Source organism: Cavia porcellus, unplaced genomic scaffold (genome assembly GCF_034190915.1).
Source record: "Cavia porcellus strain 051 isolate PalLab524CR breed Dunkin Hartley unplaced genomic scaffold, mCavPor4.1 scaffold_25, whole genome shotgun sequence".
NCBI classification, from domain to species: domain Eukaryota; kingdom Metazoa; phylum Chordata; class Mammalia; order Rodentia; family Caviidae; genus Cavia; species Cavia porcellus.
In genome coordinates this window covers 37550385-37568576 of record NW_026947508.1, presented here as the reverse complement: position 1 = coordinate 37568576, position 18192 = coordinate 37550385, and the positions used below count along the sequence as shown (strand labels likewise).

At 52.0% G+C, this 18192-nt stretch overlaps 1 protein-coding gene across 16 annotated transcripts in view; it reads left to right on the top strand.

The window, feature by feature from the left end:
* Positions 1–17550, top strand: part of Ptprf (protein tyrosine phosphatase receptor type F) — an 85984-nt gene extending 68434 nt beyond the window's left edge. For 10 of the 16 annotated variants that reach the window (XM_063236319.1, XM_063236320.1, XM_063236313.1 and 7 more), the window contains 18 exons: positions 3–256; positions 334–427; positions 999–1220; positions 1553–1707; positions 4220–4335; positions 6949–6981; positions 7768–7865; positions 11210–11333; positions 11465–11640; positions 12343–12462; positions 12671–12825; positions 13473–13758; positions 13861–14039; positions 14247–14373; positions 14591–14716; positions 15009–15163; positions 15271–15406; positions 15907–17550. In XM_063236319.1, coding sequence (XP_063092389.1) covers positions 3–256; positions 334–427; positions 999–1220; positions 1553–1707; positions 4220–4335; positions 6949–6981; positions 7768–7865; positions 11210–11333; positions 11465–11640; positions 12343–12462; positions 12671–12825; positions 13473–13758; positions 13861–14039; positions 14247–14373; positions 14591–14716; positions 15009–15163; positions 15271–15406; positions 15907–15975 — 2625 coding nt within the window. In that variant the 3' untranslated portion in view covers positions 15976–17550. The remainder of the gene's footprint in view (positions 1–2; positions 257–333; positions 428–998; positions 1221–1552; positions 1708–4219; positions 4336–6948; positions 6982–7767; positions 7866–11209; positions 11334–11464; positions 11641–12342; positions 12463–12670; positions 12826–13472; positions 13759–13860; positions 14040–14246; positions 14374–14590; positions 14717–15008; positions 15164–15270; positions 15407–15906) is intronic. The other 6 variants (XM_063236317.1, XM_063236315.1, XM_063236322.1 and 3 more) reach the window with 1 other exon arrangement.
* The last annotated feature ends 642 nt before the right edge of the window (positions 17551–18192 follow it).

Genomic DNA, 18192 nt, shown 5'->3' with positions numbered 1-18192 from the left:
AGATTCTGTACAATGGGCAGAGTGTGGAGGTAGACGGGCACTCAATGCGCAAGCTGATCTCAGACCTGCAGCCCAACACAGAGTACTCATTTGTCCTGATGAACCGTGGCAACAGTGCAGGGGGCCTACAGCACCTCGTGTCCATCCGCACAGCCCCGGACATCCTGCCACACAAGCCACTGCCTGCCTCAGCCTACATAGAGGATGGCCAGTTTACTCTCTCTATGCCCCCTGTGCAGGACCCCTCACTGGTCAGGTGTGCAGAGGAGACTGGGTAAGGGCTGGGACTGGCTGCTGGTGATGGCAGTCCTGACTTCTGCTCTGCCCACCTAGGTGGTTCTACATTGTGGTGGTGCCCATTGACCGTGTAGGTGGAAATGTGCTGGCACCGAGATGGAGCACACCTGAAGAACTGGAACTGGATGAGGTGCCTGGGGAGGGAACTGGCTCCAATGGCAGTGCCTGGCAATAGTCTGCAGTAGCTTTGCCCCGATGGACTCCCCAATTGAAATCACTCTCTGACTGCGTCAGCTGGCAGCCTGCTCTCTCCCTAGAGAAAAGGACTCTGAGGGGAACCCCTGGGAGTATTCAGAGAACTCCAGGAGGGCTTATGGTGAATTCCCAGAGGTACCAGCAAGAATTCCCTGGGTTGGGGAGCAATGGAAACATTTGTAGCACTGAAGAAGCTTAGGCGTTGTGGACTTACAATAGTCTCCTGGATACAGAGACCATAGAGGGGCCAGAGTGAACCGCCTTTAATGTGTGGAGGCTCTGTCCTCACAGGTAGGGTGGTGACTGCCTTTCTAGTTAGGATGAATTTGCCCATAGGCCTCTTCCCACAGAATGGTGGGAAGAGTGGTATTGCAAAGCTGTCATTATTCCATAGAGGCAGGGAGCAGGCCAGCCATGGGTCCCTGACATAGAAGGTTATATCCCAGACTACAGCCCAGGGCAATGTGCTCCAAGGCTATGTGTGACTCCATGTTCTGTTCTCCCAGCTTCTGGAGGCCATTGAGCAGCAGAGTGAAGTGCAGCAGAGGAGGCGGCGGCGGCAGGTAGACCGGCTGAAGCCGTATGTGGCAGCTCAGATGGATGTGCTCCCTGATACGTTCACTCTGGGGGACAAGAAGACCTACCTTGGCTTCTACAACCAGCCCCTCTCTCCAGACCTGAGTTACCAGTGCTTTGTGCTCGCCTCCTTGAAGGAACCTGTGGACCAGGTCTGCCTAAGTTAGGTTGGCTCTCAGCACCCCGAAACCCCACACCTGACCTAGCATAAGCCTAGTCTCAAATGCCAGGGAGACCCCAAGTCTATGTCAGCCCAGGGACTCTTAAAATCCCCAGCCTGGGGCAGCCTCTAAAACATGTATTACATATCCCAAGACATTATGCCCCAGGATTCAGAAGGCCAAATCTGATTTGGCCCCACGGACTCAATCTTGCTCCTCAGCCCATGTAACCCAGCCCCAAAGCCCTCTTTCCAGGTGCGATAGGTTGAAGATGAGGGGGTCTCGCACTGAGCTTACTGTGCTGTTCCTCCACTGGGCCACAGAAGCGCTACGCCTCCAGCCCCTATTCGGATGAGATTGTAGTCCAGGTGACACCAGCCCAGCAGCAGGAAGAACCTGAGATGCTGTGGGTGACGGGTCCTGTCCTGGCGGTCATCCTTATCATACTCATTGTCATCGCCATCCTCCTCTTTAAGAGGTGAGTGCTGTGCTCAGGGCTCTGGGAGACAGCACCTACCCACTCTTCTTGGGCCCTGTCTGGGTACAGTATATAACGTGTAAGTGCAGCCATCCCAGCTAGCCCATGGGCATAGTGGAAGCCAGGACCAGCAGAAGCAGTACTCAGGTGTGTGCCTGCATGTGTATATGTGTGTCAGTCTGATGGGGATAGGGAAACCCGTGTGTGTGTGTGTGTGTGTGTGTGTGTGTGTGTGTGTGTGTGTGAGAGAGAGAGAGAGAGAGAGAGAGAGATGGGGATAGGGAAACCTGTGTGTGTGTGTGTGTGTGTGTGTGAGATGGGGATAGGGAAACCCGTGTGTGTGTGTGTGTGTGTGTGTGTGTGTGTGTGTGTGTGTGTGTGTGATGGGGATAGGGAAACCTGTGTGTGTGTGTGTGCACGCGCGCACCTGGGTGTACAAGGGCTAGACTTCCCAAAGAGGAGCTGTTTTTAGGTGTATCCCCAGGCATGTCTGTCCCATCTCTATTTTTATGGCTGTGAGTGTGTTTGTCTCGTTAACGTCCAGATACCGTTCTGTCTTGGTCCCCTAGCTTAGGTACTTCCTTCTGCCGCTATTCCTAACCGGTTCTCTGGCCTCAGTCTCCTGCTTAGGTGTGCAGAGATGCAATGCAGGCCCACATCCCACAGAGCATCATGAAGTCCCATTGCACCCATATAGTCAGAGCTGTCTCAGTATCTGTCAGTATAACACGGTCCTCTGTCTTGGGTAGTTGCAGCCACCTGATGAAGGAGTTTCCTTTCTGGCTACCTCACAGCTTCCAAGGTGTTTCTAGAGATTTAAGTTCATCAACTTCACTTTAAAACCTTTTGATGACTCCCAATATGAAGCCCAGCCTCTTCAGACTGACAGCAGTGCCTGTGTAGTCTAGTCCCCGCTGTGTCCCTGACATCACTGAATGGAACTAAGGCAGTTCCCAGACAAGTGGAGGCTGAGCCTTCCTGTCTTCTACAGCTCTCCAGCTACAACTTCATCATTTCTCTGGCTCCTGTCACTTAGCACAACACTATATCTGCCCCAGAATGTTACACTGGACTCATGCTGGGCCTACAGCCAAGTGTGCTAAATGTACAGCTCCTACCGCAGGGCCAAATACACAAGCATGTCATAGAACACCTTGCACATGAGTGCATGCTGGTCCGTGTGTCTGACATGACTCCACGGGAGTGAGTGCCTGTCTCCACTGTGCCACCTCTCCCGTGCTCATTGGGCAGCACTCCCACCTGGAGGCAGGGTGAACAGACCTGTGGGTGGTCCTGAGCAGTGCCCCATTCCCTGAATGTCATGTGAGTGCCTTGGAAGGTTCCTGCCTTGTCCCCTGGTCATGTGAGGGCTGAGCACATGACAGAAACAATGACCATTCCTTTCTTCTGTCCTTGCCTGTCTTTCGGGACCTAGTAAACAAGAAAGGTAGGAGTCATTCCTTCTCTGTTCACGCACCTCCCCATCTACTTCTTATCCCTTCACACCTCAGGCCAGCAGGGAGGGACAATGCTCTGACTGGAAGCCTTCTGGCCTGTGACTTTAAGCAGCAAATCATCCAGTCAGCACAGCAGACTCCCCAGTACGGGACGAGTCCTCGAGGGCATGAGGGCCAAGCTGTGTGCTCTCCTGCCTGTTCAACTCTGGACCCTCTGTAGAGGATGCTTCTCCTGTGGGGAATACACATACAAAGCAGCCTCTGGTGTTTCCTTGAGTCCACAGAGCTCACCAGAACCCTCCTGAGGCTCCCAGTTCTCCAAGAAATTATCCAGTTGCTTCAAGAAACCATCTGACATACACACACTTGAGCATGCTCACAAGTTCCTTTCCCAACATATGTGCACAGACCACAGGTGACCCTGGGTGTTGTTCAGCAGCTGGACCATGTAATCCAGTAATCGAAAACCTATAGCACATGTGCCACAGCTGGCTGTTATCATTTTGGAAGCTCTAAAAGGCTTGCCATCACTCCTTTAGCCCATCTGACCCCATCCTTATAAATGGGGAGGCCGAGGCCAGTAAGAGAGGACTCTGCCCGGCTAGGGTGATGCCTTTCTAGTCCCTGCCCTGCTGCTCTGAGCATTTACCCTTATACCTCAAGATTCAGACAGTTGGGACCCAGTGCCCCATGGTGTTTGTGTATTTTCCATGTTATTTGCATGTTTATTTTGGTGGTTTCTGCTCCCTCTACTGTGGTAGTCTCAGGGATAGCAGCCACTGCCCAGCAGTGAACTGGCTTCTGTCTAAAGGAGCCACTGGCCTTTGAGACCCTTTCCTCCCTCAGCACTGCTCCTTCTGTCTGCACACTACTGCTGTTTCCCTTCCCCACTCCTCTTGCACATTGAGGCTGCTCTGCCCTGGCTCTTCCATGCTCAGACTCCAGGATGAGGTGGGGTGGTGGTAGGGGCAGAGCTGGGGACATGGGGCTTGGTAGAAGCCAGCTGTCCTTGGCTTGAACCTCAGGGTCCCACCAGCCATTTTGTGTCTCTGTAGGAAAAGAACCCACTCCCCATCATCAAAGGATGAGCAGTCAATTGGGTTGAAAGACTCCCTGCTGGCTCACTCCTCTGACCCTGTGGAGATGAGGAGACTCAACTACCAAACCCCAGGTAGGGTGCACCTTGGTCTGCTTGCCTTCAGCCTAATCAGGTCTGCAGTCTCTGTTCTGTAGGTTGCGCCTCCCCACTGAAGGAACCCAGCTGCATGCCCACATTTCTTGCTGCTTTTCTTCCTTTTTGCACTTTTCTTTGGACTGAAATGACTCAGAGCCCCATATCCAGCAGCCAGACAGGCTCCCAGAGCCAATTAGTCCCTCAGGGCAACAGAACTGCCCATTACCTCCTGTGTGCTTTTGGTCAGGGTCTCTTGAGTGTGGATTAGCAGGAGCCCCCAGAGACCACGTCATCACCACAGGATGGCTCTCCACGTGAAAGAGGCATGCTGCAGTAAAAAAGCCCCAGCAGACACCTGCAGGGGCACAAGGGACCCACACCTGACCCCTCCTGGAGACAAACTCCAAGTCTCACCATACAGAAACAGGGACCCTAGCTCACAGTTTGGTACCTGCCCTTTCTTCCCAGCTACTGTCCTGTGCTGTCCAGCTGTTCTTCTGTCTGAGATGTTACTCCTCCCCATACTCTGGTGGTACAACTCAGACCTCACCTCCTGGGATAAGCCCCCACCCCATGTTGGGTGCCTTTCACTCCCAGAGCATTGCTTCCGCTGGGACGCTGCTCACCAAAGCCTGGAGTTGTTCCTCAGCCACCATCTCTGAGCTCTGTGGCACCAGCTGTGTCTTATTCACTCCTTGTCCTTGATTGAGCACCTTGTAGGTTGTTCAATGTCTATGAAATTTCAGACACTTAAGGGATTAAATGAGTGAACTAATGCACACACAGTGGGTTTGTGTATGTATGAGCTGGTTATTACCACGTATCAAATTATACCAAAACTTAGCACCTTAAAACAGTAATATTTATTATCTCTCACAGTTTCTGTGAGTCAAGAATTCAGAGAGGGAAAAGCAGGAGTAGCGTCTCTGTTCCAGTATGTCTGAGCCCTCAGCTGGAAGACTCAAAGTCTGGGAGCTAGATCTTTTAAACCAAAGGTTGGAAAACGATGACTTGTGGCCAGATACAGCCTACCACCTGCATTTGTAAATAAAATTTTCTCATTCACTTCTGTATATGTGTGTACTACAAGGCAGACTTAAGTAGGTACAATAGATACTGATGCTGGCAAAGCCTGAAATAACTAATACTCTGGCTTTCCATAGGGGAGTCTGCGAACCCCGGATGGTAAAGACTGGTTCATTCAAGTGACCAGTGGTTTATGAGTCATCTGTGAGCCCGGTAGGGCTGTCATCGAGGCCACCCACATAAGGCCTCTTTATATCCCCTCACACCATGGTGACTGAGCCCCAAAGACATGTGTCTGTCCTAAGAGAGCATGTCAGGCAGACCTAGCAGTCTGTTGCAACCAGCATGATTGAATCTATGAGAAATCCAAGCATTGGGCTGGTGGCACCAGAGGTCAGAAAAACCTGCTCTGGAAGGGGTGCCACTCATGCGAGCATTGTTCAAAGAAGGGGGTGGGAAGTGGCTCTTCCGAGTAGAGGAATTGCATGAGTATTGAGTTATGAGCCCTTCAGTGTTGCTGCAGCATTGGAGCCAAAAGGTGACTGGAGGTGTAGCAGAACTCCTGTTGCAGAAGGGCTTGCATTTTACTTTGAATGTCCCAGGGAGACGCTAAGGTCTACACTAAGGGGAGCAGAAAGGGTGGAATTGTGCTGGAAGAATACCACTCTGGCTGCTGTGAGAACATTGGATTGAAGGAAGAGCAATCAGGATAGCGGACTAAGTTACTGAGTAGGCAGAAAGTGACACTTGGGACAGAAAGAAGGGACAAACTTGGGAAGCATGAAGGAAGCAAGGGGGACAGCAGGGCTCAGCCTAAGTCCCTTAGGATCTGTGCTGGCCTCCAAAAAAAAAAAAACCACTCGTGTGGGAGGTGCTGCCAGGAAGGTGGTGGTCCTGGCCTTTTCCAGGCCGAGAATGGCAAGGAGAAGTAGCCAGCAAGGAAGATTGGTGGAGCGTTAAGAAAGAATAGACTGGCAGAGCAGTGTCCCTGAAATCAGGGCTGCAAGAGCCGCACATGGGAGGGGACCAAGTGACGCGGAGCAGTAGGAGCCCCAGGAGCGGGGAGTGCTGGCTTTGGCAGTGGGGTCTTGTGGCAGCTTTGTTTCAGCATTTCTGGGGGTTGAGGAGTAACAAAGGAGAATGCAGAGAAACCCTTTACAGTGGTCAGAGTGTCGAGGGTTCAGCATTGAGGAAAGAATATGTGAAGGAAGAGAGGAGAGGGGTGTGGGATCGATAAGGGATCTCTTGTTTCCAGTATGGGAACCATCTAAAAATAATTGAGGCCAAATTTTGATACCAGGAGGAACATGGGTTGGTTTAGATTTAGTATTTGCTTATAAAAAGAGTCTTGAGGTCACCCAGGTCTGTGGAATTTGGGAGCATTCACTGTGGAGGTGGGCACATGTCTGTCTTGGGAGGTAATGGGACTGGTTGTGGGTGCAGTCCCATGGCCCTGGCCCCTCACTTCAGCCTTCCCTCCCATGTTACCCTGCTCCTTGCCCCCTACATTGTCCAATCGTAGCTGTGTGACCAGACAGGGTTGATGGGCTTGAGCAAACCCCACTTTTTTTGGTTTCTCTGCAGGTTCCAGTGCCCCCAGTTGCCCGAATATCTCAAGTTAGTTTCAAAGTTTCCATGCTTGGAGAAACTTTGGCTTTGGTGTCTGTTTCCACTCCTCTACTCTTCTCCCTTTGTCTGCTCCCTCTTCCTGCTCTTCCCCCTTTCCTGCGTTCCCCTCTCAGCTGTGCCCTTGTCTCTGTCCTCCCCTCCTCTCTACCCACCCAGCTTCCCCACTTCTTTCTCCCATAGCCCACCTTCTCTCCTTGTCTCTGTCCCCTCTGCTGTCTTCTCAACACTTTGTTGTTTCCGGTTTCCTTGTCTTTGCGTCTACGCCTTGTTCCCCCATCTCTCCGCTTTCTGTGTTTCTCTGCGTCACTCTGTCATTGTCTCTGGACTTTGTGATTACTCCATCTACATACTCGGTGCCTGGAATGACAGTATCACAGAATCCTACTCTGGTGACTTTTGCCAGTGTGGGGCAGGTGTGCTGGGATCCCAGATTCCATCCTGTCAGCTGCAGCTGACCTGGGCTCACAGCCCCAGCCTGGATACCTCTCATTCCTCTTGAGTGGTCCTGCCAGGCAGAGCCCTAGTGCCCCTACACAGCACCGTGTCACCTACACATGCTTCCACATGCTCACAGCATACACACCGGTTCCCTTCCACCCCTCAGCCACTGTGTGCTCCTGTCCCTGCCGCTGCATGTGCTGCCGTCTCCATGCCACCAGTGCCAAGTGCTCCATGGTCACATATGTTCACCTGTGCACATACATGCATTGGGGCTGTCCCCACCACCCTGCCCAGGCCTTGCTGTAACTTCTGTTGTGTGCCCTGCCTCCCCAGGTATGCGAGACCACCCACCCATCCCTATCACCGACCTGGCAGACAACATCGAGCGCCTCAAAGCCAATGATGGCCTCAAGTTCTCCCAGGAGTATGAGGTGAGATGTCTCTCATCACCTCCATTGCCCTCACCAGCCCTGGGTTGCCCTTTCTTGCCCAGGTTCCACTGGCTCCAGGCTTTGCCGAAACAGAGAGGAAGGCGGCTAACAGCACCGAGATTCAGCTGCGTGCACACATCCTCGGGCACTGGGCCCCACTCAACCCTTGTAGTAGTCACTTCCCCACCCAGGGGATCCTCTAGAAGGCTGTGCTTGGTGCCTAGATCCGTGCCCAGGTGTCCTAGGTAGATGTAGACCTCCATAGCTGGCCTCAGTGCTTGCTGCAGACTAGCACTAGCAGGGCACTATGGACATCTCTTGCTCATGCCTTCAGTCTTATAAACAATACTGTTACTGTCCCGCCTTACCAGTGAGGATGGGGGGCCTGGAAGGGGGTGACTTGCCCAAGGTCAGAGTGGATGAGTAGTGGAGCCGGGACTCCAGTCCAGGCATGTGTAACATCTGTGCCCTATATTTTTGATTACTGTTTTCACATACTTGGTGCCAGACAGCAGTGTTCCCTGACTCCCAAGGCTGACTTGTGCCAGTGAGGGGCAGATGAGCTGTCCCCAGGCAGGTGTGGTGGGAACCCAGACTCACTCATGTCAGCAGCCCCACTGGAGTTCATAGAGTGCGTGGTCCCTCTACACACTCACCTCTGGCCTTTCGTTTTACTTTGTGTGTGTTTTGTCATTTTGTTTTGTGTTTGAGTTGGTCTTTCATCACATTGCCCAGGCTGACCTTGAACTTGGGATTTTCCCATCTCAGCCTCCTGAGTACCTGGAGTTACAGATGCACACCCACTGTGGCATTGATTTTTCCCTTCTGGAGACTCAGACTTCAAAGTTGGAAGGCTTCTGCTGTGCCCTTAGCTGGTGGTAGGGGAGGAGTGATTGTCCCCAGGCTGTCTGCTGGTGGAGCTTTGTTAAAGAATAATGTGATACCTTCTCTACCATCTCTACCCTTCCCTACCTTCTCTAGGAAGCACAAGTGAAGATGTCTGTATGCCTCTTCTGTCACTCTTCTTAGCACTTGGCACAGGCTTTACACTGTGATTGATGGATAGGTGATGGATGGGTTGGCTGAGACTCTTGTAGTTTGGTCCCCCTCCAGTTGGGTGTCTACCCTCAGCTGTGGAGGATACATCCAGGGTACCGGGATTACATTTCCAAAGGTGGTGGCCAGGCTACGGAAAGGAAATTGAGCTTGGCAGGCAGACTGCTGAACAGGTCTGCTGCAGAGCAGTGTAATTCGCCTGTAGTCCAATGCCGCTTTGTGTACAGCCTTGCTGAGAGTCAGAAATCTCCTTATTTGGGCTTCTTGCCTCCAGCTCTTTATCTGGCCTGGTCTGCAACCCATGCTCACCTGTGCCATGTCTCACATCTGCCCTTCTTCCTACTGTCTAGGCTCATAGGACCTCTGCTCACAGTGATCCACTGCCACCTGTCCACCCCTCTTCTCTGACCTGAGCTTTTCTTCCAAGACCTTCTACCCAGAAGCCAGGATCCCACAGCTCTATTACCTTCTGTGTTCTGTTACTCATTACACATCATTGAGCACTTACCATGTGCCACTCCCCAGGGATGTAGAGACAAATGTCCTCAGGGACATATGAGTGGGAAAACACGTGCAAACAAGCTGCCAGTGTTGAATGTATCTCTGCACCTATGTGTCCTGGTGTAAAGGCGACTGTTGATACATAAAGAGGGGAGACTGACAGCACCGAGGCAGCCCAAGGCCAAGCTGTGCCTAGGCCCTCCTGGGAGGAGGCAGCAACACCAACCCACAGAGAGCAGCAAGGCTTGGGTAGCATTTGGAAGACCTCTGTTCTGTGCTCTCTGTATTATATCCATCTGTAAAACGAGGGTGGTAATAGGGCCTGTCTTATATGAGAATTAGACAGAGATGTACCTAGTGCTGAGCTCACTGTCCATTCTCCACTGAGACTTAGCTCTTGGATGTTACCACTATCAAAGGTGCGGAAGAGCACAGGAGGTGTTTAAGGAGGAAATGGTTATTCACATCTGCGTTTTTTTTTTTTTGTTTTGTTTTGTTTTGGGTTTTTTTTGTCTTTTTTGTTTTTATCGGTACCAGGGATCGAACTCACGACTGCCTGCTTTCAAGGCAGGCGCGCCTATGCCGCTGAGCTAAATCCCCAGCCACACATCTGTATTTTTGAAGAACCATTCCGATCGCAGGATAATGTGGGTTACAGAGTGCGAGAGGGAAGGGGCAGGGAGTCGTCAAGCTTAAGTTGGGTGGGCCAGCTGGGGGCAGTGGTAGTGAGTTGGGGAGCACCAAGCAGGGTGGGCATTAGGCGAGGGGGAATGATGGCAGGGGTGTTGAATCCCAGTGTGTGGAGGGGAAGTTGATGGGCTTGGCTTTGAAAGAATTGAGACCGAAGGGTCTATGATGTGAGACCTCCAGGTGGACATGTCCCAGAGGCTTCTAGGTATGCTGAGGGGAACTCTGGATTGCAGCTGGAAACAGACAGCTCTGGTATATAAGTGTAAGAATCCCACAAACAGTAAGCGTGGCAGTACACTCCTGTAATCCAAGGACTCTGGAAAGCTAAGGCAGGAGAAACACAAATTCACACCTATCCCAGCCAACTTAGTGACTCAGTGAGATTCTTTTTTTTTTTTTTTTTTTTGTCTTTTCGTTTTTATCGGTACCAGGGGTCGAACTCACAACTGCCTGCTTGCAAGGCAGGCACTTATGCCACTGAGCTAAATCCCCAGCCCCTCAGTGAGATTCTTATCTCAAAATTTAAAAAGGGGCTGGGGATGTAGTTCAGTGAAAAACCTAGGTTCAGTCTCCCAGTACTGAAAAAGAAAGAAATCTTGCAAGCAACAGAGGCCACCTAGGAAAGGTGGTGGAGGAGGCTGTGTCTTCCCTATGAGCAGGGCAGAAGCAGGAGAGCAGGCAGGGAAAAAACTATCACAGGTGAAGAGAGCCCAACGAGGTCGAGCGTGGTGTCCAGAGCTCTAGCTGGTTGCTGCACAGACCAGGAGGCTGCTGTTGGTTCTGTCTGTTTCTGTTTATTTCCTTAGTTGGATGTAGGGCCCTTTCCCCTGCCCCCACTCTAAACCTGTCAGCCAGATTTAATGCTGTGGTCAAAGGAGCCTCTGGATCCATCACTTCCATGATAGGCATTTGGCAGCTCCTTGGCTGACATGGGTGGCAGTCAGCTTCGTGGCCCCACAGGCACTTGGCTAGCTGATTATGGTCCACAGAGTGAAGTTCACAGAGTGTGGGTACCAGCTAGAAGGCTGAGTCCCCCGGAGAGGCAGCTGTCCCTTGGCTCCCCACTCAACTTCACTTGCTGCTTCCCTTCTGCACAGTCCATTGACCCCGGGCAGCAGTTCACGTGGGAGAATTCCAACCTGGAGGTGAATAAGCCCAAAAACCGGTATGCGAATGTCATTGCCTACGACCACTCCCGAGTCATCCTGACCTCCATCGATGGTGAGCTGAGGAGAGAGCTCTATCCTACCTCCTTGTTATTTCTTCTGTGGCTGGGGTGGCATCCTACCAAAGATGCCAAGCTGTCTCAGGGACCCTGAGTTGGTACTTTCCCATGTCCCTTCCATCTGTAGGTGTCCCTGGGAGTGATTATATTAATGCCAACTACATCGATGGCTACCGCAAGCAGAACGCCTACATCGCCACACAGGGTCCACTGCCTGAGACCATGGGTGATTTCTGGCGGATGGTGTGGGAACAGCGCACAGCTACGGTGGTCATGATGACAAGGCTGGAGGAGAAATCTCGGGTGAGGCAGAGGGGCCTGCTGGGAGGTAGAAAGGACGTCCCTCAGTGCTGCGTCCTGTTGGGCACGTTATTTTCTCCCTGTGGGCAGAAGTTCCTTGGGGAGTTCCTCAAGTGCAGTTGTTTTCTTGGAGTATTGTCATGTTCCCCAGCTTGGCGGGTGTTTCTGGAAGATGGCATGTTCCATATTCCAGATGTTAGTGGTTTTCTGGTATGTTAACATGGTTCTCCGAATGCTATCGTTTTCTGGAATGCTAATGTGTTCCCCAGTTGTTGGCATGTTCCTGGGGTGCCCACGTGTTCCCCAGATGCCAGAGTGTTCCTGGGGTATTAACACATCTCCTAAGTTAATTAGTGGAAAGAGCTGCTGTTATGTGCTTTCACACTGCAAAGCATTGACTGGAACATAAAATTTACAGAGCTTGAAAATGAGACATAAACGTTATGGGTAAATTTGGCAGAAAATGTGCCTGGTGCGATCTGGCCTTGAATAAATAATTTTCAATTACAGCCGTAGTTCTGCCATTGAGGGCAGGGATGATGACAGCACGATCACCATCCAACAGTGCACTAACAGTGCAACTCAGGGATAGGGGGCCTTGTAGCTGAAATCTGAAGCTTCTCCACTTCCACCTGCCTGTGCTTTTGGGCATCTTCCAGTGTCATCAACTGGGTTCTTTGCCTTGCTTTGCCCATCCCTGCACAGGTGAAGTGTGATCAGTACTGGCCAGCCCGTGGCACCGAGACCTACGGCCTCATTCAGGTGACCTTGCTGGACACAGTGGAGCTGGCCACATATACTGTGCGCACCTTTGCACTCCACAAGGTACAGCCTGAGTGTTGTGGGCTGGGACAGGAAAGCCCCCTTGGGTGTTGAAGAGGTGGGAGTCCCATACGATGGCCTGTATGACAGGAACAGTGCACAGTTCCTTCCGGGTACCTCATGTGGCTTCGCAGTCCCATCCAGGAGTGGTAGGTCTGAATCTGTGGCAGACAGACTCCTCATTACTTCCTCTCTCGATTTTGTCTCCCAGAGTGGCTCCAGTGAGAAGCGGGAGCTACGTCAGTTCCAGTTCATGGCCTGGCCAGACCATGGGGTTCCCGAGTACCCAACTCCCATCCTGGCCTTCCTGCGAAGGGTCAAAGCCTGCAACCCACTGGATGCAGGGCCCATGGTGGTGCACTGCAGGTGAGAGGCTCTGACGTGTCTGGGAGATTGGGGTGGAGCAGAGGGTGGTGGCACGTGTCTGTAATCTCTGCTGTGGGAAGGCTGAAGCAGGAGAGTAACAGGTTCAAGGCCAATTTAGATGGACTTAGTGAGAGCCTATCTCAAGCTAATTTTGTTTTTATTTTTGTTTTTGTTTTTTGAGACAGGGTATTGCTGTGTAGTCCAGACTGTCCTTGAACTCACTATGTAATTTAGACTTCCCTGAAACTCATGGTAATCCTCCTGCCTCAGCCTCCTGAATGCTCAGTCTATAGGTGTGTGCCACCATGCCCAGCCTTCAAATTACAATTATAAAAAGAAAACAAAATGAAACTGAGGATGTGGTTCAAAAGTAAAATGCTTACTTAACATGCAGGAGACCCTGATTTTAATCCTCAGTCAATCCAAAACACCAAAGCAGCCAGATGTGGTGGCACACACCTGTATTCCTAGCACTTGGGAGGCTGAAATAGGAGGATTGTTGCAAGTTTGAGACGTTGTAGTCAAGCCTGGCTACAAAGTGAACTCAAGGCCAGGCTGAACTGCATAGTGAGACCCTGTCTCAAAAAGACAAACAGCAGTTTGGGGGAAAGAGGGACTTGCACTGTAAGCTGAACCGTATCTTGCAGCGCTGGTGTGGGCCGCACAGGCTGCTTCATCGTTATCGATGCCATGCTGGAGCGTATGAAACATGAGAAGACAGTTGACATCTATGGCCATGTGACGTGCATGCGATCACAGAGGAACTACATGGTACAGACAGAGGACCAGTATGTGTTCATCCATGAGGCACTGCTGGAGGCAGCCATGTGTGGACACACAGAGGTGCCTGCCCGCAACCTCTACGCCCACATCCAGAAGCTGGGCCAAGTGCCTCCTGGGGAGAGTGTGACCGCCATGGAGCTGGAGTTCAAGGTGGGGTTTGGTGGTCTCTTGGCTCCAGAGACATGAACTGGCTCTCGTGGGCATGACCCCATCAGTGAAAATCAGTTCTGACTTAACCTTCCCTTTCAACAGCTGCTAGCCAGCTCCAAGGCTCACACATCTCGCTTCATCAGTGCAAACCTGCCCTGCAACAAGTTCAAGAACCGCCTGGTGAACATCATGCCCTATGAACTGACCCGTGTCTGTCTGCAGCCCATCCGTGGTGTGGAGGGCTCCGACTACATCAATGCCAGCTTCTTGGATGGCTATAGGTCAGCACGCTCAGGCCTTGGCCTGCAGCTGGATGGCAGGGGTGGGCAACACCATAGGGCCAGCCTAAAGGACCAGAGTGGGCTGGGCAGAACAGTGAGGGCTTCCTAGAGGAGGGGTACTCTGAGCAGTGCCTCAAGGGGCCAGGCTGTCTCAGGGAGGCTGGGAGCAGCAGCATCTCCAGCATGTCCAGTCTTATGTCCACCCAGACAGCAGAAGGCCTACATAGCTACACAGGGGCCTCTGGCAGAGAGCACCGAGGACTTCTGGCGCATGCTATGGGAGCACAATTCTACCATCATCGTCATGCTGACCAAGCTTCGGGAGATGGGCAGGGTGAGCCCACCCCTTCCCCTCAGGCCCTTCTCACATGTGGGAGAATAGCCACCCATGAGGGCTGCCCTTATGCTGTCCTTCTACACCCCAGTTTCATCAGCATAGCCTCAGACCTCCCTAACCAGCACCCAAGGTGCCCTGGCCGAGTTTCCTGAATCCTGCAGCTCCCTTCCCCTTCCTCTTCACCTGACTGTGGAGACGGGCTCTCTGTCCACAGGAGAAGTGCCACCAGTACTGGCCTGCAGAGCGTTCTGCTCGCTACCAGTACTTTGTCGTTGACCCGATGGCTGAGTACAACATGCCCCAGTACATCCTGCGTGAGTTCAAGGTCACAGATGCACGGGTGAGTATGCACCTGAGCATGTCCACTGCTCAGCCTGAGCACAGGGTGGGGCTGCCCACACAGAGGCTGAGTTGGAACTGCAGATTCAAGGTGAGGATGGAGCCTGTCTCCCAGGGTCTCCATGTTTGGCAGCTTCACAGGGGGATGCTCTTTACTGCTGCAGCCCAGCCCAGGGGCTATAGCCTGAGACACAAACCTTGTTTGCCATGCTGAATGGAGTCATTGTATACTACAAATGTGTACTAATTAAAAAACAAACACATTAATCCAGTCCCTTGCCTACCCCTCCCAGGATGGGCAATCGAGGACAATACGGCAGTTCCAGTTCACAGATTGGCCTGAGCAGGGCGTACCCAAGACCGGGGAGGGCTTCATCGACTTCATTGGTCAAGTGCACAAGACCAAGGAGCAGTTTGGTCAGGACGGTCCCATCACTGTGCACTGCAGGTGGGGCTGCTCCCATGGAGGGCCAGAGGTGGGAGGTGGTCCTACAGACCAGGCAGCTCTGCTGCCTAAGGTGAACAAGACTTCTGACCCAGCTGTTTTCTGAGCAGTGCTGGTGTGGGCCGCACCGGAGTCTTTATCACTCTAAGCATAGTCTTGGAGCGCATGCGCTATGAGGGCGTGGTCGACATGTTCCAAACCGTGAAGACCCTGCGCACACAACGTCCTGCAATGGTGCAGACAGAGGTATGGAGACCAGAATGCAGGGCCAGGGTTTCACCAGCAGCCTTCCTTGGGACTCTCAGCTTTAGCTAAAGTTGGACACATACAGACATGTGTCCATTATTGCTCTAGATGGGTAACATCACCTGTTTTGCCTAAAATGCAACAGAGATGGGCAAGAAATCATGCTTTGATGTAGTTGCTCCATACTGAGCACTTGTGTGCTGGCTCGAGGTTAGAGTTTTACATAGCAATCCTTCAGAGGTGCAGACTAAGAGCAGATAAACACAATTAGGTGGCAGGAGGACAGCAGCCAGATTTGAGGGCCTGGGAACGAAGTGAGCCTACAGAGGCATTTTCAGGCTCCCTTGGACATTGCCTGGCATAGCTGTCTCGTTCCAGCACATGCAGTTCACCAGCAGAGGCTAATTTCATGGCTCACTAACTGTAGCATGGGTGCCCTTAGCAATGTGGTAAGGATATCTGCTGTTGACACCCACACTGACCAGCTTTTATCCTGGCAGGACCAGTACCAGCTGTGCTACCGTGCAGCCCTGGAGTACCTCGGCAGTTTTGACCACTATGCAACGTAACTACTGCTCCCCTCTCCTCCGATGCCTCCGCCAGGGGCTCCGGAGGGGACCCAGCTCCTCTGAGCCATACCGACCATCGTCCAGCCCTCCTGCACAGATGCTGTTGCCAGCAAAGCACAGCCCACTGGGATCACAGCGTTTCAGGAACATTGCCACACAGATCAGAGAGCCTGGAACACTGCTGGGCAAGCAGGTGGCCTGGCAAGCAGGTGCTGTGGCCTCTCTGTCCACCAGATGCAGCAGAAACCTGCTTTAAGCTCTCTGTTCAGCTCCACGTTTCTCATGCTTCTTCTCACAGGATAGGGATGGGGATGGGGACGAAGGCTCCATTTTTATATGCTAGTGAGGTAGACTGAGGATTCCAGCCTCTTCCCTCTGAGTTTTTTTTTTTTTTCTCCCTCAAATCCTTGATTGCAGAATGGGCCACGTTTTCTTTCTGAGTTCACTTTGGGTCCTTTTGTGTATGCCTTTACTGCTAACAGAAAGTGCCTTCCTCCTGTGGAGCTGGGGTCAGCAGCTGAGCAAAGCTTGGCCATGGACCCAGGAGGTAGCACTGATTGGGCTTTTCCAGCCTCAGACAAGATTCTTTTCCAGCCAAATGCAGGGAAACACAGTTTTTTAAGGTTTTGTTTTGTTTCTCCTTAAGAGCCTTTTTATAGGCCCCACAGACAGTGGTGGGCAGGGAGGCGATAGAAAACACACATCCCCAGTCATCTGTTCAGTGTGTTCAACATTCACAGCCCACAGCCACAGACGCGTCTAGGGGAGCCTAGCCAGGCATTCCTCATCACCATTGTGTTTGCAAAGATACAAAAACAGAAAACCACAAAAATTTTTAAAAACCGAAAAAAAAAAAAAGTCATCCCCTGGTCTCTGCTTTAAACCCTTAAGAGGGAGGTGGCTCCATGCACCCAGAGTTCCCAGGAGACCCCCCCAGACTTGCTGGTCTTCCCAGCACTGCAGTATGGCAGGGGGTGACAACGCTGTGGGCTCTGGCTAGGGCCGAGTAAATGGCACAGGTGGGGTGCCCCACGCCCCACACACCTCAGGGCCAAGCAGGGGCGTGGCTAGCCCTTCAGGTCCAGGCCAGGGGCCCTCGTAGCACACATCTGTCCTCAACAGGGGTCAGATGATTTCTCCCTGGTTTGTAGCTGTTTTCAAAGCCCCCTGAGAATTGCTCTTTTCCACTCCTTCAGAATGCCCTCCTAAACCAATGTGGCAGACTACTGGACTTCTGTCATGGCACTATAGTCAGTCTTACTCTTGGCTTGCTGAGGAGAGGGCAAGACCTCTTCCTCTGGGCAGCACTATCTAGATAGGGAAGCGGGGCGGGGCAGGGTGCATAGCTGTTTTAGCTGAGGGACATGGAGATGTCGCCAAATCTAGCTAGGCTAAGTCAAGATCAACAATCCAGGGTTGGTAATGTTGGATGAGACATTCATTTTTACCTTGTGGATGCTAGTGCTGTAGAGTTCACTGTTGTACACAGTCTGTTTTCTATTTGTTAAGAAAAACTACAGCATCATTGCATAATTCTTGATGGTAATAAATTTGAATAATCAAATTTCGTATAAACCAGGCCTCTGTCTGAGCTCTTTCTGAATCTAGAGAGTGTGCGCGTGTGCGCGCGTGCATGTTTTGGATATAGGGTCTTGCTGTGTATTCCAGGTTGGCCTTCAACTCACAAACTTGGCAGTGATCTTCCTACCTCAGCTTCCTGAGTGCTGGAGATTACAGGCATATACTACCATTCCTGGCAGGAGTCCATACTTTCAAACTGGTGGCTGGGGTGGGTTCTAAAGATTACCCGCTCCTAAAACGACAGGGAGGCTGTTCTGAGGGTCTGTGATGGGGCTCATGGCATGACAACTTCAGCTCCAAAGATGTAGCTGCCCAGGCCAGGCTGGAGCCCTTGGGTGTAACATACAGGATAGGGCTTACATTCTTTGTGTCTCCCTGCCCCTTAAGACATGGTTCTACCACTGGGAGGTCCTAGGCTCCATGCCCCAGAAGCTGTCCTCCCCTTCTAACACCTTCCTTCCTTTACTGCTCTAAGATGGGCGGCCCTGTGGCAGGAGACGCAACCAGTGTAAGTGGGCTAGTGAGGGCTCATATTTGCAGTATGGAAACTGATACGAAAAACACAGGGTGCCCACCTAGCACCTCAGCACACAGCAACATCTACTTACTGAGCTCTAAGACCTCAATTGACCAGAC